Source organism: Elgaria multicarinata, chromosome 21, assembly GCF_023053635.1.
Source record: "Elgaria multicarinata webbii isolate HBS135686 ecotype San Diego chromosome 21, rElgMul1.1.pri, whole genome shotgun sequence".
Taxonomy (NCBI): domain Eukaryota; kingdom Metazoa; phylum Chordata; class Lepidosauria; order Squamata; family Anguidae; genus Elgaria; species Elgaria multicarinata.
This window is the reverse complement of record NC_086191.1, coordinates 1,499,063-1,523,768: the sequence shown is the minus strand read 5'-3', so window position 1 is coordinate 1,523,768 and position 24,706 is coordinate 1,499,063. Positions and strand designations below refer to the sequence as shown.

Here is a 24,706-nt window from a genome sequence, read left to right as displayed (position 1 = left end):
CTGACGGCGTCTCCCGCCATGGGTCCAGCTTCCCTGCCTGCTTGCCTGACGGTGCTGTGGTGGGGGTGGGTCTTTGCCCCCCCTGGCCAAGCCATCCTGCCCCCAGACCTGAGCATGGTAAGAACCGTGCTTTTAGTGGCTGTCTTCCAGGCAGGAGAGAGTCATAGACAGGAGGGCAGGGTGCCTGAGACGTGGGCCGGGGCGTGTGTCCGTGTGTGCGTGCCCTTGGCAGCATTAAGACCAGAAAAGGGCACTGGAAGTGTGTGTGGGGGGGGGGGAGTTCCGTGCCTGGGATGCTCTTTGGGGATTAGCCTCCCCCCTCCCTGTCTTTCTGTGTCTTGCCTCAGACCCAGCTGAGCCAGATGTTCCAGGAGTTTATGATACAGTTCAACAAGACCTACCAGAGCCAAGAAGGTGAGGGATCCGTTGTTCTCCGCAGGTTTGGGGTCTTTGGGTGGAAGCGGCCCAGCTCTTCTTTGGGGGCTGAGATGATGCCCCCATAGACGGTTGGGTGATGTGCAGATTTAGTTACATGAATTAGGCAGGTGGATCATAAGTTCTTTGATGGCAGTCCTCGTCCTCTTCCATAGAATTGCAGTCTCCCATTTCGTTTGCCCGACAGCCCTGCAAGGTAGGCGAAGCGCAAGGAGACTGACTTGACCGAGGCCTTTCGGTGACCTGCATGAATGCGCAAGGGTCTGGGCACGGGGCTCTCGCTTTTGTGATGGGGATTGTTCTGAATAGCCTCCTATATCTTTAGTAGCAGCCTGACAGGGAGAACTTCAACAGGCGCAGCAGAGATGGGGGAAACTCTGCCCGGCCTGCATCTGCTAAAGGCACAGGGGATCTTCAGTAAAACGTGGGCATTTCAGGGCTCCGACGTGCCAAAGTTCCTCCACCAGACCCCACGTTTAGCACCTTTTGCTGGCTTGTCCCCTCAGCCGGCATGCGAGGTCAGTCACTCCTGTTCCCATTTCCCGGAGAGGGGGCCTGAGGCTCGCCTGCGCTTGTCTACGGAGGAGCTGAGCGTTGCCTCCAGACCCCTTCTCTCCGCTGACCTCCCTCCCCAGGGATCCCGGGGCTTTGAGGCTCCCATGCTGTGGTGGTTCAGGGCAGAGCGTGGATCTCGGGGCCACGTTTACGGGAGCCCACCTAGCAGAGGGGGGATCTGGGCTCAGAATCCCTTTGCGGAGGTCAAGCGAGCAAGGTGAGCCCCACTCCGCTCATCCACCGCTCTCCCCCACCTTGGTTTCCCACCCTAGAGAGGCACCATCGCTTCAGCGTCTTCGCGCAGAACCTGGAAATGAGCCGCGCACTGCAGGCCTCGGAGTTGGGGACGGCTACTTACGGGGTCACCAAGTTCAGCGACCTGACAGGTAGAGGACGGGGTGGGGAGGTGGGGGAGCAGCTCTAGAGCGGGAACTGGAGACAGAGGCTGCCGGGGTGGGGTGGGGGGTGGGATGGGCTTTCTCCCACCCTTCTCGCCCTGCAGCCTCCCACCCTCCCACAATGCAGCCCCCCCACCCTGATATCTTCCAGACCTGTTGGACTGCAACTCCCATCATTCCCAGCCAGCAGGACCCTTAGTCCAAGGCACCTGGAGGGCGTGCAAAGGGAAGTGAGACCCCAAAGTTCTCTCCCAGGCCCGGCACGGGAGGGCTGCACCGGGAACTCTGGTCTAGCGTGAGTCCCACACTGCACCTACTTTCGCAAGTAGGACTCGGCTTGCTGTGGCTGAGCACCTCGCACCTCTTTTCCTCTCCCAGAAGGCGAGTTCGCCCTGATGTTGGGGGCCTCCCCCCGCTCCTCACCGCCCCCCAGGCAGAAGCAGGGACGAATACCCCGGAGGGGCCCACGCCCACACTCCTGCGACTGGAGGAAACATGGCGCCATTACAGCAGTGAAGAACCAAGTAAGGAGCATAAGGGCACTGCGCGAGAGGGAAGCAGGTCTCTACGGCAGGGGTGGGTCGCTGCTCTTCTGTCCAGGGCCACGCTCCGCCAGTGGATGGGGCAGGCCCTTCTCCCTCCCCACTCCCCTGCACATAGCTCCCTGACTGCCCAGTCTGCTGCCTTGGCATGGGCAGACTGCGCTGGCCAGAGGTCTCTCCTGATGCCATCACTTGCCGGCGGCCGCATGCAGAGGCTGAGGGCCGCATGTCGTCTGGCCCTCTGAGATGCACGCGAGAGCCAAGGCGATGCAATTGGAGGGAGGGGGCATCTCTATTTCCTAGGGCCTGTCTTGAGGAGGGAGTTGCCCCAGGGTGGATTCGAAGTGGCAGCAAGTCATCTATATGAAGCAGCCGCCATCCCAAAGCCATCCAGAGGCAAACCTGAGGGTGGCCATGTGACAAGGAAAACCCAGATTTGTCAGGAGTTTTGGTAACAAATCTGGGAAAGGGGCGGGGGCGGGAATTATGAAATTTGAAGAAAAATCTGGATCATTCCCATCCTCCCCAGCCAGAGGGCAGCTCTGCTTTAATGGGAATTAATGAAAATGCTTAAATCTCTGTCGTTTTAAAAGATAAATGGATGAACCCTGGAATTTATTTATTTATTTTATTATTTATTTATTAATTACATTTCTATACCGCGCAATAGCCAGAGCTCTCTGGGCGGTTCACAAAAATTAAAAACATTCAAAGTATAAAACAACAGTATAAAACCATAATATAAAATACAATATAAAAGCTCAACCAGATAAAAACAGCAGCAATGCAAAATTACAAATTTAAAACACCAAGTTAAAATTTATTTATAGATTGTTAAAATGCTGGGAGAATAAAAAGGTCTTCACCTGTCGTCTAAAAGGATATAATGTAGGTGCCAAGCGAACCTCCTTAGGGAGCTCATTCCACAGCCGGGGTGCCACAGCAGAGAAGGCCCTGCTCTTCCTGGTAGCTACCTGCCTCACTTCCTTTTGCAGGGGCCCACGGAGAAGGACCCCTGTGGATGACCTTAGGGTCCAGGCAGGTACATACGGGAGGAGGCGTTCCTTCAGATAGCCTGGCCCCAAGCCGTTTAGGGCTTTAAATGTCAATACCAGCACTTTGAATCGGGCCGGACCTGGACTGGCAGCCAATGAAGCTGGAAAAGGACTGGCGTGATGTGGTCTCGTCGGCCAGTCCCTGTTAGTAAGCGTGTTGCCATGTTTTGTACCAGTTGAAGTTTCCGGACCGTTTTCAAAGGCAGCCCCATGTATAACGCATTGCAGTAATCCAAACAAGAGGTTATCAGAGCATGGATTACTGTAGCTAGGCTATCTCTGTCCAGATATCTGTCCAAATGGTGATAGCACTTAGGTAGGGCTTCATGCCGTGCCAAATTTGAAGCAGATCCATTCATCCATTAGTTTTTAGGAGTTTTTTAAAATTCAAGGTTTTAAAATTATTGTTTTAAAAAACTGTAAAGGAAGTCAGAATCCACCTGACAACCCTGCAGGGTAGGCTCCTGGACCAAACATCTTGAACTCCCAAGTTACCCACCTCCCTGCCCTGTCCGCAACCAGTGTGATGCTGTTTACATAGGGTTGAATCAATGAAAATTCAGGTTTATATTTAATGAGGAGCAATCCCGTTGTTGTATAGACAGGGGCCCAGTCTCAGTAAACTCTTTTCTCTTGCCTTCACAGATGAAGTGTAACTCCGGCTGGGCTTTTGCCGCTGTGTCCAACATTGAGGCTTTGTGGAACATCCACCATCGTGCACCGCGGAACCTGTCAGTCCAAGGTGTGTTGCTGGGCCTCCGGCGGGCAATGGGAGGGCAGGCAGGACTCGGTGAAGGTTCCAAATTTGGAGGAGAAAAAATCACACCACCAATTTGCTAACGGGAAATGTTGATGTACCAGATTTCTGGTTAAAGGTTACTTTTATGTCTAAGGATTTTAGAAATCCAGAGCATCAAGGATTCTACAATTATTTGCTCAAAGAGATGTAAGTAAAAACCTCTCTAAAGTGAACTGAACTCTTACAGTTTCAAAATTGAAAATCAAGCTAGATTTCAGAACTCTGCAACCTCCCAGTGCCATTTTATTAGTTTCAATTGCACAAGATGACTTAGGCCTAATCTACACCTACAGCCCTTTTGCAACAGAGGAGGAGGTGATTGAGAGTTTTCGCGCTTCCGTGCACTCACGTGTGCACTCACGGGGCACACCGGAGCGAAGTTTCCCATGATGACAGCAGTGCCGTTGCAGGAGCACATGTGCCCTGTGACAGTGGTTCTGCAGGTGTATTGGTAGAAGTGGGCGGGGCTAAGCAGAAGGGTACGGGGCACAGGATTATTTTTTTAATTACACCTAAGGGATGCGCACCAGCGCAGATACACAGCAACACATGGGGGGATAGGAACTATAACGAATATGCGCTCCTGCGCAGAGCTATCTTTGTATTAAAAAAAAACACTTGGCAGAGAAACACGCCGATAACAATGCACACGCCCCTCACAGCTGATTGGCTGTTCACTGAGCCTGGAACTCATAGCGAACAGCAACAACCTCGCAAAGGGGGGGTGGGGCACACCGCAAATGTTCTTCGCAATGGAAGCAAAAGAGCTGGAAAAACCATGACAAAATCAGTCAGGGATATTCTGGGAAAACTGAGAAGTGGAGCCGTGATCACCACAGGAGCAGGTGGACTTCATGTGGCCCGTTAGTGATGACCATGATACAATCCTGCAATAAACAGCTGGTGTAGACTCCCCTTAGACAAAGTACCCCATGACATTCTGATCAGCAAACTAGCTAAAAGTGGGCTAGATGGAACAACTATTAGGTGGATTCACAGGTGGCTACAGAATTGGACTCAAAGAGTACTTATCAATGGAACCTTCTCAAACTGGGGAGAGGCAACGAGTGGGGTGCCGCAGGGCTCAGTCCTGGGGCCAGTGCTCTTCAACATTTTTATTAATGATTTGGACGAGGAGGTGCAGGAAATGCAGATGACACCAAATTGGGTGGGATAGCTAATACCCTGGAAGACAGAAACAAACTTCAAAGTGATCTTGATAGGCTGGAGTGCTGGGCTTGAAACAACAGAATGAAATTGAATAGGGATAAATGCCAAGTTCTACATCTAGGAAATAGAAACCAAATGCACAGTTACAAGATGGGAGATACTTGGCTCAGCAATACTACAAGTGAGAAGGATCTTGGAATTGTTGTAGATCACAAGCTGAATATGAGCCAACAGTGTGATGTGGCTGCAAAAAAAGCAAATGCTACTTTGGACTGCCTTAAATGAAGTATAGCTTCCAAATCACGTGAGGTACTGGTTCCCCTCTATTCAGCCCTGGTTAGGCCTCACCTTGAGTATTGCGTTCAGTTTTGGGCACCACACTTCAAGAAGGACGCAGACAAGCTGGAGCGTGTTCAGAGGAGGGCAACCAAAATGATCAGGGGTCTAGAAACAAAGCCCTATGAGGAGAGACTGAAAGAACTGGGCATGTTTAGCCTGGAGGAGACAAGATTGGGGGAAGGCATGATAGCACTCTTCAAATACCTGAAAGGTTGTCACACAGAGGAGGGCCAGGATCTCTTCTTGATCCTCCCAAAGTGCACGACGCGGAATAATGGGCTTAAGTGACAGGAAGCCAGATTCTGTCTGGACATCAGGAAAAACTTCCTGACTGTTAGAGCAGTACAACAATGGAACCTAGAGAGGTTGTGGGCTCTCCCACACTAGAGGCCTTCAAGAGGCAGCTGGACAACCATCTGTCAGGGATGCTTTAGGGTGGATTCCTGCATTGAGCAGGGGGGTGGACTCGATGGCCTTAGAGGCGCCTTCCAACTCTACTATTATATGATCCGGAAAAGGACATTTGCATTGAAAAACTACATTCTGAAGATCGCCCTGATGAACCTGAAATGAGATGAGGCTGAACCTGGATCATGTTAAAAGCGAGATTCATAGTTTGCCTGGCTGATTGCTTCTTGTCCCATTCCAGAGGTGGTCGACTGCATACGCTTTGGGCAAGGATGCAAAGTAGGCTACGCATGGGATGCATTCCAGACTGTCGTGGAGGAACGTATGTACCCAGCATTCTCCCCAACCCAAACTGGGCGCACAGCCCCCAGGCCATTCTGCACCAGAGGTAGAGTCTTTTCCTCTGCTGAAGCAGCATGGCATTCTGGGAAGGGACCCTCCCCACCCCCCTCCCATCCCAGGCATGTGGTCGGCTGCCATTTCCACCCATTCTTTCAGCACTTGAATACCCAAGACATATCGTTGCCAGAACTTGTTAACCGAGTTAAAATGCATAAAGCACGCCAGAAAATGCACAGTTCATTTTAAGCAAACATTTTATTTCAGATCAGTGGGTAGAACAAAGATAACCCACACTTCAATGCTTCCTGCCTCCTCTTCCAATAGGGTAGAAGGTCCTACAGTACGGCTGGGTTCTCACATAAAGCTCAATCATGGTTTATCTTAGTATGGGTTGGTGGATCGTGGAATGTCGTTACGTGCAAACCCAGAACTGTGGGTTAACTATGAGGTGTTAACCACAACCTGTGAAAAGAACCCATGGGTTGTTATTTGGTTGTGAACTATGAATTGTTTAAACCATGGGTTGTTGTAACATGTGTTGAAATCACAAAATCACCAGAGCTGGAAGGGGCCTCAAAGGCGTAGTGCAACCTCGTGCTGATACAAGACTGACCTACTGTCAAACAGCTCCTCTGGTTTGGTAATATCTTCTGAGCCAGGATGCAAATGGGCCCCGGGGGAGGGGGGGACATCTCTAGTGAATGGGGCTGAGGAAGGAAAAGTGCCTCCCCACACACATGCTAACAATCACTGTGACCCTGCTCAAATGACACGCTAAAAACATGGTGGTTAAGTATTGTGAACTAAACATTATGGTTTACCATGTTGTGTGAACCATGACAACATGTCATGTGAACTCTTCCTAACCATAGTGGCTACATAACCACAGTTTAAACATGCCCACTAACTGTTTGCTGCAAAAGGGTTAGTGGCCTAACCATGAGTCCTGCGTCCAGTTCTGGGCACCACACTTCAAGAAGGAGGCAGACAAGCTGGAGGGGGTTCAGAGGAGGGCAATGAAGATGATCAGGGGTCTGAAAACAACTGGGCATGTTTAGCCTGCAGAAGAGAAGACTGAGGGGAGACATGATAGCACTCTTCAAATCCTTGAAAGTTTGTCACACAGAGGAGGGCCAGGATCTCTTCTCGATCCTCCCAGAGTGCAGGACGCGGAATAACAGGCTCAAGTTAAAGGAAGCCCGATTCCAGCTGGACATCAGGAAAAACTTCCTGACTGTTAGAGCAGTGCGACAGTGGAATCAGTTACCTAGGGAGGTGGTGGGCTCTCCCACACTAGAGGCCTTCAAGAGGCAGCTGGACAACCCTCTGTCAGGGATGCTTTAGGGTGGATTCCTGCATTGAGCAGGGGGTTGGACTTGATGGCCTTAGAGGCCCCTTCCAACTCTGCTGTTCTATGATTCTATGGCTTAGCCTGTTGTGTGAACAGGCCCTGCGTGTGCTTCTTTCCAGGTGGCCTAATAAAAGATACAATCTACCGCACATATGACGGCCAAGAGCACCGTTGCGCAAGGTGGGACGGAGCAGCAGTTGCCTGGATCACAGACTATGAAATGCTGTCCAGGAATGAGACGAGTGAGGAGGATTGCGGGGAGCAGGAGGGTGTGAAGAGGACAGTGAGAATAACAGCCTTTGTTCAGGGTGCAAACGGCCCCTTGAAATTCTCCTCCGCCCTATTTGTGCGCAGAGAAACCACGCTCCTGCGTGACTTCCCCAGGCAGGAACAGGCGCATGGGGCTTGGAGTGCATCCCTGTGTTAGGGTGACCATATGACCGGATTTGCCCGGATTTTTGATGGCAAATCCGGGAGGGGAGAAATCCGGATTTTTTTTCAAAGAGCAGCTCTAATGGGAATTAACAAAAATGCTTATAACTCCGTCATTTTTTAAGATAAAGACATGAAACTTGGCACAATGGTAGCTCTTAGGAAGGGCTTTGGTCATACCAAATTTGAAACAGATCCGTTCATCCATTGATTTTTTAGGAATTTTTTTAAAAATTGAGGTTTTAAAATTATTATTTTTAAAATTGTAATTTTTAAAGATAAAGAGATGAAACTTTGCACCATGAAAGGATTTAGATAGAGCTTTATCCACACCAAATGTGAAACAGATCTGTTCATCCATTGATTTTTTAGGAATTTTTTTAAAATTGAGGTTTTAAAATTATTATTTTTTAAACTGTCACTTTTAAAGATAAAGAGCTGAAAGTTGGCACCATGATAGCTTTTAGGTAGAGCTTTAGCCATACCAAATTTGAAACAGATCTGGGGCCAGTAGCAAACCCTGTTAACAACAACAGCAGCTTGCAATGAGTGAAGATAGCCAGAAAAGATATTTGAGGGAAGGGGAGAATGTAACACACAGAGTACAGCAAAAGCTTCAAAGTACAGCAAAACCTACAAAAGTAGGAGTGAGTGTAGTTAATTTCAGATACATTGAATCTCTCACTTGTTCTTTATTTCAGTGATTTTAACATTAAGATGTTATGTAGAACAGATTTGTCTTAAATGTGTGCTGTAAAATCAGACATGTGACCAAGGCTATGTTCAGGTGGGCACGCCCCCTTACTACTGGACACGCCCCCTTGGGGGAGACCATGTTGTCCTCCTTTTTGGTTTCCAAAATATGGTCACCCTACCCTGTGTGGAGGTGCAAGAGACTCCCCCATTTCATTTCCTGGAGCCATTGCCTGTGCCGGCAGCACATTTCTGGCTTCCTTCCTCCCCAACCTTTTCCCTAAAACGCCATTAAAACAGGGGAGAGAGAAAGAGAGAGGGAAGGCGGATGGGGGGGTTTCTTTCTCCTTCTGCTTCTATCCCCCAAAGCTTTCGCACCTGATGGACCCGCAAGGCCTGGCAGCCATTTGGTGCAGGGCAGCCCCACCACAAAGTCACGTTTGCAGGAGGGCAGCCCTGGCCTGCGACGCCCTCCTGGAGCCCATTTTGCTGTGCGTTGGGGCCTCCTCTGCTCTGAAGCTGTCCACCCACCCACAGCCTCCATGGGTGTTTTCCTCCTCAGGGGAGCCTGGCATTGTCCTCCCCTGTGCAGGCGGGCCTAATCGGAGCAGGCCAGACCTGGTGCGGCGCCACATCCCACCCAGGGCCTGGGGACAGGCCAAGGAGGACTCGGCTGGAGTGTTTTCGGGGGACCTGCAGCCCCCGGCCCGTCCTCTCCCCCTGTCATCGAGGCCCTGCACCCTGAGGCCTGCCAGTGGGTTCTCCAGACTCGGAGTGGCCCCGATCCGAGTTTACACCGCCAATGCCAGGTGCCCCTACGTGTTCCACCACCCTCTCAGGAAGTGTCCATGAAGTGTCTGGGCCTTCTGGCAAGGAGAATCATCCCCTCCACTGGGCTGCTCCGCTCAGAGGATTTCGCCACGCTCCTTCACGGAGCCATCCAGACCGCCGCCTTGGGCTCCCCGGGGCTCTCCCCGGGGCTCCCTTCCGTAGCGTCTCCTCCTCACCCCTCAGAGGCCCAAGGAGCAAAGCCCACCTGCCCCCGCCTTCCCAGTGTGGCGCAGGGGGTGGGTGGGGGTGGGCCTTGTGGGCAGGCGCTGTATTTCTGAGGAGACCCTTGGACCCGCTCCGCAGGGGTAGAAAAGATTTCTTTCCTGTGGTTAATTTCATGCACACACCCCTCCGGAGAAGGGGCAGTGAGCTGCGAGGGCCGAGATAAATGGAATAAGGAAGAATTGCCACTATGAGGAGTTCAAGGGTTCCCCTGGTAGGGAGTCCTGTAGCTCTCATTCTGGTGCCAAAGATGTGGATAAAACTCCGCCTCAACCTTTGCCATGAAGGTGGCATGGCTGCCTTTCCTTCGACCAAATTTCCAGTCCTTGGCCTAAGAAATGCCTGGAATGCGCACCTCAGCCGAATGTAGTTCTCTGTAAGGTTTTAGCAAGCTAGCTGAGGCCCTGCCTGTGATGGTGCATGCATGATTAGTCCCGAAACCTTTTTCTGCTGACAGCAAATTCCTGGGCTGAGCCTGTGCTCAGAGGGACAAGGTGTTTGCTTGGCCCATAAGCCATGATTCTTCACTGGGGTCCAGTTGGGGGATCTCTGGCAAGAAACAAAGTAAATCCAGTAAGCCTTAAGTCTGCCCAAACCTGGGATGGGGTTCGCAGGGCTGCACCCACTCCTTCGCCCCCAATGTCCCTGCCCTGGCAGGAAGCGCTGAAGAAGGGGGATTCAATGCATCTTTGACAGAACTGCTCAGAAGAACATCAGAAGAGCCCTGAGGCTGGATCAGACCAAGGGTCCACCTAGTCCAGCACTCTGTTCACACAGGGGCCGACCAGCCTTCGGCCAGGGAACAACAAAGCAGGACATGGTGCAACAGCACCCTCCCGCCCATGTTCCCCAGCAACTGGTGCACACAGGCTTACTGCCTCCGATCCTGGAGTTAGCACTCAACCATCAGGGCTAGTAGCCATTGGTAGCCTTCTCCGGGAATTTTTCCAACCCCCTTTTAAAGCCATCCAAATTGGTGTCTGTCACTACACCTTGTGGTAGTGAATGCCATAATTTGACTACTTACTTTTATTTGTCCTAGGCCAGATCTACACTAAGTAGGATATAGCACTATGAAAGCGCTATAGGACTGACTTGTGGTCACTCAGAAGCTTTTTTTAAAGTCTGAAACAGGAAATTGGAGAGAAGTGCTCTGCAACCCCACACTTACTTCTGAGGTCTTACTTTTGTTTACTCAGAAGTAAATCTCTCTCTCTGTGTCCAAAGGGGTTTACTCAAAGGGAAGCATCCATCTGATTTTAGTATGACTTGTAAATGGAAATCAATGGGATTTACTCTTGAGTAAGGGAACCAGCAGATCTGTAGTTTATGAACATGAAGATGTGCAGCTTCGCATGATCAAAGGAAAAGAAGATCGATCCTTCGCACTTGTAGACTATCAGGAAAATGGAATTAATGAGGGGAAATTTAAAAATTCATTAGAAAATCAAGGAATGAACCAATCTGATTCAAACTTAGCATGCTGAAAGCCCTCCTTAAGAGCTATCACTTTGTCAAGTTTGATCTCTTTATCTTTAAAACTTATGCAAATGTAAGCATTATTTAATTCCCATTTTAAAAATTCCTTAAAACCAAGGCACGACCCAATCTGATTCAAACTTGGGGTGGTTAAAGCCCTCCTTAAGAGGTATCACTGTGCCAATTGTGATCTCTTTACATTTAAAAATGAGGGCGCTGCAGGCAAGGAGGGTGCATTTTCCGCATTTCTTTTAAGATGAAAATGCCTACTCAGGAGTAAGAACATGGAGTTCAATGGGACCTCTCTCCCTCCCCCTTCATGGTTGAGTGGAGAATCACCTCACCCTCCTCTTTTGTTAGCGACACCACCCTTAGACACACATGCATGGCAAGTGTGCGATAAATGGCTGGTGTGATGGAGCTCATGTACCATATACCACTTTCATAGTGCTGTTCCTGCTTGCTGATGGCAAGCCTGATGGCAAAAGCTTCCCTGCAATCTCAAATTCTGCTCTATCAAGACGCGAATGAGCACAAAACACAACCCAAAGTTCGCAATGCGATACGTTGCAGAAGTCATAGGAAGTTGCTCTAGGCATAAGGAGGCTGAGTCTTGGGGCTCGAAGGTGGAGGCTCTGGCTGGGTGCTCTTTCTGTCGGAGGCGCCCCCCGGCCTCTCAGGGATTGTCGTCCGATTCCAAAGCGGGGGCTGGGAGAACCACTGGTCAAGCACATCCTGGCCTGCCAAAGCACCTGGCCTCCGTCCCCTTGGCCTGCCCCGTTAAAGCCATTTGGGGCTGCCAGGGAAGACCCCGGAGAGCCCCTGGCAGACAGAGCAGGCGGAGCCAGTGCAGACGGGCAGCCAGCAGGCGGCTCTCAGAAGGGGGCGCAGAGTGGCTGGAGCCCTACAGACAATGCCGAAGGCCAAGTAGCAAGGGAATTGCCCTCTGCACATGTACAGAGGCACTGTCCTCTCTGGCAGTAATCCAGCATTGGCAACAGGATGAGTGCCTGAAAGGACGAAGCTGGAATGGCAGAGAAAACGTCATCATTTTTTTAAAAAAATGGATCTGGAGTCTGTGTGGGTGAAGAACTGCCACATCGCAGGGCTCCTCCTTGTCCTGGAAACACCCAAACACCATCCGGGGTGGGGTGGGGAAGAGAGAGAGACTATTAAGGGCACCCCAGCACTGACCCTGTTCTTGTGTCTCCCCTGCAACTCTCCAGTTATAGCCAACGTTGTTGCTTCTCACGGCCCTGTAACTGCCGCCCTTTATGCGAAACCCCTTCAGGTAAGTGTCTGATGGAGGTCTTGCAGGGGGCGGAAGACCCCATCTTGCCCATTTCCCTCCCTCTTTCCCCACTTTTTTGATCATATGAGGCTGCCCATTCCTCAGAAATTCCTCCCTGTCCAATGATTATGTTATTTCTAAACTATCTAATTTATTCTCTCTGTCTCCCTGCTAGCATTACCAGAATGGCATTGTAAAGAGGGAAGAGTGTAAAGGGAACCCCTGGCCAAACCATGTCGTGCTCATTGTGGGCTACGGAGAAGGTGAGTGAGCAGCACATCGGTGGGGAAGGGTGAGTGGAAATTTGAACCCAATTCTCCCCACTCTTAGCCTGACACTAAGGACTGCACTGCAATGGATCCCTTCTGGTGGTTGGCAGTTTGCACCGGACAATCCTGCTTGGAGCCTGACCGGACTGCTTGTGGGCAGGCAGTGGCCGAGGGCAAGCAGGACTGCACTTGCCCCTGTTACCTAGGGAGGTGGTGGGCTCTCCCACACTAGAGGCCTTCAAGAGGCAGTGGACAACCATCTGTCAGGGCTACTTTAGGGTGGATTCCTGCGTTGAGCAGGCGGTTGGACTGCAATTCTATGATTCTATACTGCCATCACACTCCCCTCTCCCCCTTCTGTGCAGAGAAAAACCCACACAGATCTGAAGCCAAAAACTACTGGATCATCCAGAACTCTTGGGGAACCAACTGGGGGGAAAAGGTGAGCTGTTCCTCATCAGGGGCAGGGACAGAGGGGAGGGAAGGGGTTGGGAGGGCAGCTGGTGACTCTCCTGGGGAGGGACAGATGGAAAGAAAAAAGGGCTTTTCTACACGTGCATCATTTCCTACTCATGGTTGTTTATGGTCCTTTAGATGAGGATGTGACCCTCCAGTTTTGCCAGTGTGTCTAACCACACTTTCAACAAGTACTTTGAGAGCTGGGGAAATGTGGCATTTCATTGTGAAAGCAAAAGAAAGCAATTTCCTCTTTTGCATTTGCGCTATTCTGTTGTACCACAGTGCCACCTAGAGGTTATGGAGCAGAAGAGCAGGGAAGGAAATGCTCTGTGTAGTGCTTAGATCTCAGATCTTGGTGATGCAGCCAATGAACAGCCTCGTGCAGAAAAGCTCAAAGGGTCTGTGGGAGGGCTGGGTTGGAGCTGGGCGGGGGGGAGGTCATAAGAGGAGGGGCATGGGCATCCGTCACAGAGGGTGCCACTTCCTTAGAGGTGTCTGCCTCTCTGGGGAGGGGCGCAGTAGCGCATGTCCATGCTGGGGTGACTTGGCCGGCAGCTCAATCGTATCCCCCCAGCTGCCCCAGGCACGTTTTGACCTCCTCTCTTCTCACCCAGGGATATTTTCGGCTGCACCGGGGGAGCAACGCCTGCTCCATTGCGAAGTTCCCAGTGACGGCAAGGGTCACCTAACCTGGGCAAGGCCAGGAGCGAGGGTGGCTGGCCTTGCAGGCAGCCCTCCGCCATGGCCCTGTGGCTTCCCCTCCTACGCATTGTCTAATGCAGCCTCCTCCAAACTGTGGCCCTCCAGATGTGATGGACTCCAAGTCCCACCTTCCCCAGCCACCAAGTGAAGGGCGCTGGGTTGTGGGAGGCTTCTGTAACGCCGCAAGAAAGCTATCGCCTTCCAGCTGTGCTTCGCAATTATGACTGCTACTGGATTTTCGAGTTCTTTTTGCTTTAAAGTCAGGGGGTCACGAAGTTAGTTCTTAACCTTGTTGCATTAAAGGCTAGCAACACGATGTAAAATGTTCTTGTTGTTGTTTTGTGGGAAAGTCAGAATTTGGGTTCAGATTTCAGTAGGGAAGTCCCATTTGTGCAGGATTTTCCGTCAGCGACCACTTCTAAGGATAGAAAAAGACCAGCAAGGGAGATCTGCATCAAAGCAAACGGAATTATAGCTGCTTTTGTTCTTCTGCAGTTACGCTCAGGGTGGCTTAAAAAAGAATATATACAAATATAGATAAAATATCATTTAAATGATAGTTTCTACTACGTTTTATTATCATTTAGTTTGATAGATAGATAGATAGATAGATAGATAGATAGATAGATAGGAAGGGTTGGGTCCAGAGCAAATTAGTGCCATTAACTTTTCACACTGATTTCAGTGTGTCTGAAAGCCGAACGGTGGGATAGATATAATACATAGTTATTCTTATTCGTTTCCTGTATTAATTATTATTATTATTATTATTATTTGACTATTCTCACTGTGCTAACACAGTTTTTCTTCCACTGTGGCCAGCTTTGTTTTGCTAGCACCGTTGACATCTCCCTGGCAGTAAGAAGTGTCATGGGTGAAGCCGTTTCATACACTGTAAAAGGCTCAGATGCCCTGCAGAGACCCAGGTGGCGACCTCGATAGGCATCGCTTGCCCTGTCATGTATCTGCTGCAAAAGGCCACGCAGGCTCCTGTTGATAAAACGCATGAACTCCCACGATGCCGTGTCGGTCTTTCTGCCACTACTGAATTAAAACACGGCTCACTTCTCTGCAGTTTCTCTCCCCTCGAGATCTTTGCTACCAAACATGGCTCCTAGTGGCGCTCCCTTCCCCCATATGCTTGGCAATATAGGGATTTAGGGGTGGGTGGCGAGAATTGATTGCTTTTTTACGCTTCACAATACTGCAAAACCTCTTTAGAGTTGCACGGCCCAATAGACTTGGGGCATAAATAGCGGCTGCATCCGGACAACACAATAGTCAGTGGTGGGTTAATTGTCAACTCCAGGGCTGATGATGGAGGGGCTGCTCCCCACACAACACGATCATAATCGACCCTGGTGTGGTTTCAGGCCAGCGTCAAGTTGACTATTCGTCAACGGTGTGTTTGATTGACACATTCCCCATCCTCTCTGCTCCCTCAGTCCTCCCTCTGCTATCCCATTAGCCAATGAGAGTTGTGCAAGTAGGACTAGAACGGCAGCCACTGCTTTGGTTGCTCCTGCCAGGGGACTCTGTAGTCGCCGACAGTAACCAACTGTGTGTGATGGTGCCCGGTACATGATACATGATACGATAACCAACGGTTGTTCAAACAATCAACTCTCCACAGCCTTGGTGACTTGCGTTGGTTATTTCCACCAAAAACAACAACCGTGGTGTGAAAAAGTCCTGACAGATGACACAAAAACCCACCATTGACTATGTCACCCATTGTTGACTATTTAACCCACCGTTGGTTATCATGTCGGCCAAACTCAGTCTGCGTCTCTACATTAAGGGAAATCACATTGTTTACCTGGGGATGTTGTGCTGCCTGGTTCTTTGGCACAAATGTTATGGGCTGCTTTACGTGGGAGAAGAGGTGACAAGGGGGAAGATCACTCTGATTCCCGAGGCTCCTTTAAGCAGCAGACATGTTTTGAGGGAGCGCCTCCCGCCCTGGCATGTGTGCAACGAAGCATGTGGGGGAGTCATGTGCTGTAAGTCTGCAACCCTCAGCACACTTGGCAATGGGGCCTACCTCTGCGTAGACATATGGGGCACTACTAGCACAAACTAATGGGGGAAAGCATCATAAGCATAACTCTAATCTAGCATAATGAAGGGTCTCCCTTACTTGAGAGTAAGCCAGATCTAGGGTGACCATATTTTGGAAACCAAAAAGGAGGACAACATGGTCGCCCCCAAGGGGGCGTGTCCAGCACCAAGGGGGCGTGTCCAGCACCAAGGGGGCGTGCCCACCCGAACGCCTTGGTCACATGTCTGATTTTACAGCACACATTTAAGACAAATCTGTTCTTCATAACATCTTAATGTTAAAATCACTGAAATAAAGAACAAGTGAGAGATTCAATGTATCGGAAATTAACTTCACTCACTCCTACTTTTGTAGGTTTTGCTGTACTTTGAAGCTTTTGCTATGCTCTGTGTATTACATTCTCCCCTTCCTTCAAATATCGTTTCTGACTGTACCTTCACTCATTGCAAGCTGCTGTTCTTGTTAACAGGGTTTGCTACTGCCTCCAGGTCTGTTTCAAATTTGGTACGGCTAAAGCTCTACCTAAAAGCTATCATGGTGCCAACTTTCAGCTCTTTATCTTTAAAAATGACAGTTTAAAAAATAATAATTGTAAAAACTCATTTTTTAAAAAATTCCTAAAAAAATCAATGGATGAACAGATCTGTTTCAAATTTGGTGTGGCTAAAGCTCTACCTAAATCCTTTCATGGTGCAAAGTTTCATCTCTTTATCTTTAAAAATGACGATTTAAAAAATAATAATTTTTAAAACTCAATTTTTAAAAAGTTCCTAAAAAATCAATGGATTAACGGATCTGTTTCAAATTTGGTATGACTAAAGCCCTTCCTAAGATCTACCATTGTGTCAAGCTTCATGTCTTTATCTTAAAAAATGACGGAGTTATAAGCATTTTTGTTAATTCCCATTAGAGCTACTCTTTGAAAAAAAAATCCGGATTTCCCCTCCCCCGCCTCTCTTTGTTTCAGGAATGCATTTTACCCTCTTCTCCCTCTGATAGCAAGGGAAATCCTTCCTTATAGTGCAATGTCAGCTTTACACATTGCCAATTTTGCGCCATTATTCCAGATTATCTCTGAGTTTCCTTTTTTAAAAAACTGAATAAGGGGTGGGGGAACTACGGGAGACATCCTGTTTGTATATCAGGATGATCAGGGGTCTGGAAACAAAGCCCTATGAGGGGAGACTGAAAGAACTGGGCCTGTTTAGCCTGGAGAAGATAAGATTGAGGGGAGACATTATAACACTCTTCAGATACTTAAAAGGTTGTCACACAGAGGAGGGCCAGGATCTCTTCTCGATCCTCCCAGAGTGCAGGATACAGAATAATGGGCTCAAGTTACAGCAAACCAGATTCCAGCTGGACATCAGGAAAAACTTCCTGACTGTTAGAGCAGTACGACAATGGAACCAATGACCTAGGCAGGTTGTGGGCTCTTCCACACTAGAGGCCTGTCAGGGATGCTTTAAGGGGGATTCCTGCATTGAGCAGGGGGTTGGACTCGATGGCCTTTTAGGCCCCTTCCAACTTTACGATTCTATGAGAGTCATGTAATCTACATGTGAGTGGGCAGTCAAGAACATGCGATAAACAGCTCCTTTAGAGAAGCCCCAAATCACAGTTCCTGCTTCTCTGTTGGTGACTGCTCACTTGCACGGCCATCCATGTAGCCAAGGAAACTGTCTGTTTACCTAGATCCTCTGACAATTTGAATTTGCAACCAGTCCGTTTGGAGATTGGTGAAGAGCCTCCGTTGGGAGCTCCAAGGGGGAATTCTCAGCGCCCTCCCAAAACGGCATTTCCCAGGGATCAAGGCATTCCGTGTTTCGTGTAGATCTGGAGCTGCCAACTTACTAGAGGAAAGGGTGGCCTGGCCTGCTCCTGTGCCAGTGACAGCCGCTCTGTCTGCAGCTTTCCATGGCAACAGGTTTGCAAACGGAGCCGCAGCTGAGCAGTGCCCAGGAAGCGTGGCCAGTGATAAATGGCTGACAGTGGGGCGCGCTAACGAAGAGGAAACCGAGCCCCGTTTGCACGCCAAACATGTGCTTTTCATCTGAGGCAGTGAGAAGCCTCACGCAGGACAATCCACGCTGACATAAACGTGTGTTCTACAGTGCCAAGGCTCTGCCTGTCTTGCTCTGGCAGGTTAGTGGGTTGGCTATTTCTGTATCACCAAAAAGAGGAAATGCATCACTAGACAAAGAGGACACAGTTTAGCATGAAACGTGCACGTGCTGATTTATATGGATAGATTAACATTTGGAACTAATGGACCAATAGTTTCATTTACTGCCAACTGTCGAGGCCCTGCTCTGCTCTCATAGAGTTCTTGATCTCTACACTGGACTTGAACCTGACAGCCCTTTAAATAGAGGAGGATTTCCAAGAGAGGACTGTCCTCTGTAAGCCAGGATCCATCCCCAGGAGCCTGTTCTTAACATCCCATAATTTGCTAGCTCAGCTTGCTTCCATCCAAACCAAGGGTTGCATCCAGATTTAAATATATATATATGCTTACACCCCCTTTTAGTTAGGACTACTTACAGGATGACTGTCTGGATCCACCCTCAAGTGTTTTGCCAATAGATCAGCGCTGCAGATTGCAGAAGGGGAGGGAGGAAGCCTTCTCGCTGTGGTTGGGGACTGACTTCCTTGTTCACACCCCGGTTCAAACCGTATGAATAAGCATCCACATCTGCAGGAGCGCTGGGGGGGTGGCCAGGCGGCCGCCCACCTGGCAACAGGCACAAGGCCGCCTCTCCGCGTTGTAAGAGCAGAGGCTTTGGCCAGGAGAGGGTTAATGGGGGCACAGGTACTGCAGGGGGCTGCCTTCGTGGGCCTGGCCAAGTTGGCAGGTATTGCCTTTGCCAGGGAAGCTGCTGCTGAATGGTCCACAACGAAGCAGCGGCACACTTCTGGGACGGGTGAGCCATTTTTGCAACTGGGCCTAGGGCTTCTTCCCTCCCACTCCTGGGGGCCTACAGACAGGGCTACCAGGCCGACAATCAGGCGGCCTTGTGCAGAGACTGACCTGGCTCCTGAATGAGCAGGAGTGAGCAGGCAAACGTGCAGCCTCTGGCACTCTGCTCACACTTGCTTTCCGTAAACAACCATAAGTTGACAATGGGTGCTCCAGGCCACCGAGGCCACCTGGGCCTCCAGTGACGAAGGTGGATTCAGGAGCACCCCTACACTACTGGCCCTGGCCCGTTAGAGGGAGGGCAGCCCCATCCAGAAGAGGCAACACCCCCATTCCCAGACCTAGGAACCACCAACCCACACGGCCTCTGTCTTATCGGGATTCAGCTTCTGTTTGTTGGCCCTCATCCAAGCCACAGCTGTATCCAGGCTCCAGTTCAGAGTGTGCACAGCCTCTTCCGATTCAGAAGTTACAGAGAAATCCATCACCATCATCATCTCCATCCAAGGGGGAGACCAACCTGGCCCATCTACTGGCCAGAGAAGGAGCAGCTGCGGCCGGGACTTTGCTTCTGGCTCCCTGGCAGAAAGTCGATTCCAACTGGCATCTGCCCTGCCGGGGCTGCGGAAGTGAGGAGAATGAGAACCTCACCCCCCCCCCATCTGCTGGCCTGAGGGACCAGAGCCTCATTCAGGCAAGGACAGCGGGGTGGGGAGATCCGCCTGGCCAAAGGAGCCTTTCAGTGGCCACGGAGGGCTTGCCACACCTTCTTCACCCTCCACTCCCTTTCCTCTGCACTCCCCATTTCCCTTCCGTGCCTGGCATTTGCCCTCTGGAGACCCGCTGGCTGGGCTGTTCGCCTTTCTGATGGAGCTGAGCTGCTTTGAGAGACAATAATTGTCTGAAAAGTGGGATAGAAAGGCAGTAAACAAATTAATCCTTCCCACTAAAATCGCAAAGTTCTCGTGGACCTCTGCTTGTTGCTGAGCAGCACCCAGGAAGAGAACCCTGCCCCTCCCCCACCTGCCCCCTCCACTTGCATTTACAGGGTTCTTTTCCAGTTGCAACTCTTTGGTGGGGGGGACTGTTAGGAGGGCTTATGGGAGCAGACGGGGAAGGGGGGACATTGGTTTTTTCATAGAAACATAGAATAGCAGAGTTGGGCCGGATCTACACTACTGCTTTAAAGTGCTTTATAACAGTTATAAAGCGCTTTAACTGCTTTAAAGCGCTATAAAACTGTTATAAAGCGCTTTAAAACAATAGTGTAGATCCGGCCTTGGAAGGGGCCTACAAGGCCATCGAGTCCAACCCCCTGCTCAATGCAGGAATCCACCCTAAAGCATCCTTGACAGATGCTTGTCCAGCTGCCTCTTGAAGGCCTCTAGTGTGGGAGAGCCCACAACCTCCCTAGCTCACAGGTTCCATTGTTGTACTGCTCTAACAGTCAGGAAGTTTTTCCTGGTGTCCAGCTGGAATCTGGCTTCCTTTAACTTGAACCCGTTATTCCGTGTCCTGCACTCTGGGAGGATCGAGAAGAGATCCTGGCCCTCCTCTGTGTGACAACCTTTTAAGTATTTGAAGAGTGCTATCATGTCTCCCCTCAATCTTCTCTTCTCCCGGCTAAACATGCCCAGTTCTTTCAGTCTCTCCTCATAGGGCTTTGCTTCCAGACCCCTGATCATCCTGGTTGCCCTCCTCTGGACCCCCTCCAGCTTGTCTGCATCCTTCTTTTCCTGTCTGCCCCCCCCCCGCTCCTTCCTCAGCCTTTCTGCCGCCTGCCCACTTCTAGGACCTCCACAGGTGAGCCAATGGCAGCTGTAGGCCCTTTCTGCCTGCTGCACCTCTCCGTGACATCAGGGCAGCTCAGCCAACCACCACATAGCACAACAGAAGAAGCCTAGAATCTGCTCAGTTCAATGAAGTAAAAACAAGAGTTTTCATAGATTTTTTTATTTTATTTTTTATTTATAGAACATCAATATTAAGCAAATACACAGGCAGTGAGAAAGCAAAGGCACAGTAGTTACAAGCAGAAGCCGTTAACGGCACAGACAGCTTTTGGATATAGGAAAAAGGGAGAACACAGAATCATCTCAAGCAGAGCCCCCCGCTCCCCCTGCTGCTGAGCCCCCCCCCAGCTGCTTTCCGTTCCCCATTGTGCTCCATTTGGGGGGGGGTTAAGGGCAGGTGCCCTACAAGGGACCGTAAAATCTTCTGTAAGCTTCATGGAAGCCAATCTGGTCAGCCAACTCGTCACACTGGGGGCTGAGCTCACAAACTTCTCGATAGGGTTCAAAGGGGTCTTTAGTCGGAACAGCGGCTCCAGACAACCTGCCAGAGAGAAGCAGCGTTAGGAAGGAGGATCTCGCTCAATGCTCCACTGGGCAGCTTTTGCTGCATTGAAACAGTCTCCTTAAGTGGGCAAGAGGTAGGGTGACCCTAGCGAAAGGAGGACAAGTCCTCCGGCATCTGAGGGCGACGAGCCGCTGCGGCCCTCCAAAGGCAGCACGAAGGGGAGGTTGAAGGACCATTCTTCTGCTGGCAGGTACCAAAGACATCTCCTGTCAGGGGCAAGAGAGGGGAGCCGGGAGCCGGGTTATGGTGGATGATGAGGGGATGGACCAGTGCTACCCCAGCTAACGTACACCAGTGGAAACAGCCGGCGTGAGATCCTGGCAAACTGCTATAGCCCAACCTGTGACTCTGAATGGTCATGGGGACGTTCCTTTGCCATAATCCACAATCTGAGCAGTGCCTTGCAGCTAGGGTGACCCTGTGGAAAGGAGGACCGGGCACCTGTATTTTTAACAGTTGTCTAGAAAAGGGAATTTCAGCAGGAGTCATTGGTAGGCATGCAGCACCAGGTGAGATCCCCTCTTCATCGCAACAGTTAAAGGTGCAGGAGCCCTGCTATCTTTTGTATCTGGTCACTCTAGTATAGCTCCTGCAGCTTTAACTGTTGTGAGGAAAAGGGAATTTTACCTAGTTCTGCATGCATACCAATGACACCTGCTGAAATTCCCTTTTTTATGCAATTGCAAAAGATAAAGAAGCCCTGTCCTCCTTTCCATATGGTCACCCTACAAAGGGAAATCACAAGAAATAAACTTCTAACAAACAGGTAAACTTTCTGCCAATCCCCTATGTTGTACATTAGTGGGCTGCCTTGGGTCTGGGTTGGGGCCCAAGGGTGCATCTACTGCAAGTTGAGTTGTTGCATTTATATCCTGCCTTTCCCTGCTTGCGTAGAACCCAAGGCGGTGTACATGTTCCTCCTCCTCTCTATTTTATCCTCACAACAACCCTGTGAGGTAGACCGGGCTGAGAGTCAGGGACTAGGCCAAAGTCACCCAGTGACCTTCATGGCCAAGGGGGACTTGAACCCAGGTCTCCTCAGTACCCACCAAACACTCTAAGCTAGGGTGACCATATGAAAAGGAGCTGTGCTAGAGTGAGCAGATACAAAAGAGGGCAGGGCTCCTGCAGCTTTAACTGTTGCGATCAAGAGGGAATTTCACCAGGTGCTGCAGGCATACCAACGACACCTGCTGAAATTCCCTTTTCTAGGCAACTGTTATAGATACAGGAGCCCGGTCCTCCTTTCCATACGGTCACCCTATCATAATGATTTTACCTCACTGTAGGTTTCGTATACCCTCCCCCTAGATTTTGGATATGTTATCTCAGCAATGCCTTCAAAAGTCACCCAGTTCTTTGAATTCTAGAATTCTTCTCTCATCAGCCCTCCTGGGGGCACCCCAAAGCCACCAGGGAGGGCTCCCATGCCACCCCACACCCCACTTGGGTCATGGCCCCTGGCCCCCTCACCGGCAACGCGTCTGCCTTTACCTGTTATAGTCCCTCCTGTGCCTCTTCACTAATTCTGCGCTGTCCCGCTTGGAGATGAAAGCTGCAGGAGGGAGAGAAACAGTGGAAATTGAGATCCTTGGAAACTTCACTTTCATGTTTAAAAATTAAGAAGCACAATTCTAGTCCTCATTGTTGAACAGAAAGGAAATGAGGCGTCCCCCCCACCCCCCTCTCACCTTCCCTCTGTTTCCCTTCCATCGCCCTCTCACATGCCCCCCCCCCCGCCCACCTGCCCATTTCCCAAGTTTGCAAAGCTGATTTTGCAGGTGGTTGGGAAAGCCACCAAAAGGGAGACGGGCGACTGACCTTCAACGCTGGGCGACTCCTTGGCGCTGTTGGAGGGAGCAGAGTCATCTGGAAACAAGAAAAGCCACCAGGGAAATGAGCCGCTGAGCCACTCTCCCCGAGGCCAGCTCAGGCATCAAGGAACGGCTGGGTGTCTACAGGTGGCAGCTGGGGGCTGGGCACAGAATTCAACACGCCGAGGATCTGTTTTCATTTTTCTTTTCTTTTTAAATCGTGTTGCTAGTCCTCATGACTGAGATGATACTCTTGTGGAGGCCGTGCCAGCTGAAACCTCACCTGATGGGAGGCTCCAGGTGATGTTGATCATGGTCAGGTAGGGGAAAGGAGAGCGTTTTGAACGTCTCCACCATCCTTTCTCACAAGCTATGACTCATGGACCTACATCTAGGAGGACCGGGGAGGCGGGCTGGCAGAGGACTGGGCTTTGATGGCACCCACATCCCAGCAGCTGCCCCGGGGCCAGGCCAAGACACCTTGCTGCCGCAGGCATAAGCCAAGGTCGTACCCCACCCCCACCTGGTGCAGAAGGTGACCAGGCTGAATCTGCCTTGAAGAGTGGTGATGGCGGGACAGCGTCTCCACTGCCACCGAGGGCAGAAGACCTGTTTAGGGCAGGCGGGACAAGCCCCAGGGCACCCCAGGCCCCGTCCCCAACACCTCGCCAGCATCTGCTGCCCAAGGCGGCCACCTCACTCTGCCTAGCGGTAGGGCCGGCCCTGAGCAGCCCCGTGGCATCTCCTAGCCCAGAGACGGGACACGTCCCACCTCCCCTTACCTGCACGGCAAAGACAGAGCGCGGCCACTGCCAGGAAGCTCAGCAGGGTCAGCGTGTTCATACTGGCTGGTGCGGCTCCCTAGAGGCTCTTCTTTGCAGGTCTCAAGATGCTTTCTTCTTCGGTTTCTTATTCCGATTCCCCTCCTGGGTCTCTGCTCACAATTTATACGCTCCGGGCCGCCCCGGGCTGGGCCACACCACCGCCTCCCCCTTGCCCTAACCTCAGGAGGGGGCGGATCTCAGCGTACAGATGCCAGATCTATTTTGGAGCCCCCATCTGTTCAGGAGGGAGGCAGCCAATAATGCAAATGCTCATTGTGGTTTGGGGGGAAGCACGTCAGCTGGAGGGGAACACAAACGCACGAGTCTGCAAGGAAGGGGCTGGCCAGGAGACCACTGTTCAACGAGAGAAACTTCATGTGTCGGCTGGAAGACGCACATCTGGAGGACACCAGAATGGGAAGGAAGGCTGGTGTGATGCAGCGACTGCTGGTGCAAGCAGAACCATCACCTTGGCCACAAAGTCCTCCGCTTCGTCATTCCCAGCGGGTGTAGTGCAGTCGCTAACAGGCAGCACAATGAACCAGGAAGTCCCTAGTTCAAATCTCACCCCTGCCATGAACTTACTAGTAGTTATGGGACAGAAACAGCTTTGGTCGCCTTGGTGGATGACCTACGCTGGGAACTGGACAGGGTAAGTGTGTCCCTGCTGGTTCTGCTGGACCTCTCAGTGGTATTTAATACCATCGGCCATGGTCCCCTTCTGGCCGCCTCACTGGGATGGGACTTGGAGGCCCTGTTTTGCAGTGGCTCCATTCCTTTCTGGAGGGACGGACCCCGAAGGTGGTGGTGCTGGGGGACTCCTGTTCAACTCCTTGGCCTTTGGGCTGTGGGGTCCCTCAGGGTTCTGTTTTGTCCTTCATACTATTCAACATATACATGAAACTGTTGGGAGAGGATGTCCAGAGTTTTGGGGTGCAGTGCCACCAGTACGCCCA

The 24,706-nt window shown here is 50.8% G+C and overlaps 2 protein-coding genes across 2 annotated transcripts; one reads left to right on the top strand and one right to left on the bottom strand.

The window, feature by feature from the left end:
- Positions 1 to 17,891, top strand: LOC134412329 (cathepsin W-like). Its single transcript, XM_063146230.1, has 10 exons — positions 1 to 117; positions 348 to 414; positions 1,263 to 1,376; positions 1,767 to 1,912; positions 3,631 to 3,727; positions 5,943 to 6,023; positions 7,514 to 7,636; positions 12,278 to 12,342; positions 12,518 to 12,605; positions 17,746 to 17,891. The coding sequence occupies exons 1-10, from the start codon at positions 19 to 21 to the stop codon at positions 17,889 to 17,891; spliced, it is 1,026 nt and encodes a 341-aa protein (XP_063002300.1). The 5' UTR covers positions 1 to 18.
- Positions 17,892 to 20,885: 2,994 nt separating this feature from the next.
- On the bottom strand, positions 20,886 to 23,808 carry BGLAP (bone gamma-carboxyglutamate protein). Its single transcript, XM_063145843.1, has 4 exons — positions 23,709 to 23,808; positions 22,934 to 22,981; positions 22,607 to 22,667; positions 20,886 to 21,088 (listed from the first exon to the last, which is right to left on the bottom strand). Exons 1-4 carry the CDS (start codon positions 23,767 to 23,769, stop codon positions 20,950 to 20,952), a joined length of 309 nt encoding a protein of 102 aa, XP_063001913.1. The 5' UTR covers positions 23,770 to 23,808; the 3' UTR covers positions 20,886 to 20,949.
- Between the last annotated feature and the right edge of the window lie 898 nt (positions 23,809 to 24,706).

Bases quoted from the DNA above. Each gene is read 5' to 3' on its own strand.
- BGLAP (XM_063145843.1), bottom strand. From the start codon at position 23,769: ATGAACACGCTGACCCTGCTGAGCTTCCTGGCAGTGGCCGCGCTCTGT. The intron at 22,982-23,708 runs GTAAGGGGAGGT...TCTTGTTTCCAG, and splicing joins GCTCTGTCTTTGCCGTGCAG to ATGACTCTGCTCCCTCCAAC. The intron at 21,089-22,606 runs GTAAAGGCAGAC...TCTCTCTGGCAG, and splicing joins CACAGGAGGGACTATAACAG to GTTGTCTGGAGCCGCTGTTC.
- LOC134412329 (XM_063146230.1), top strand. From the start codon at position 19: ATGGGTCCAGCTTCCCTGCCTGCTTGCCTGACGGTGCTGTGGTGGGGG. The intron at 1,913-3,630 runs GTAAGGAGCATA...TTGCCTTCACAG, and splicing joins TTACAGCAGTGAAGAACCAA to ATGAAGTGTAACTCCGGCTG. The intron at 7,637-12,277 runs GTGAGGAGGATT...GCAACTCTCCAG, and splicing joins GCTGTCCAGGAATGAGACGA to TTATAGCCAACGTTGTTGCT.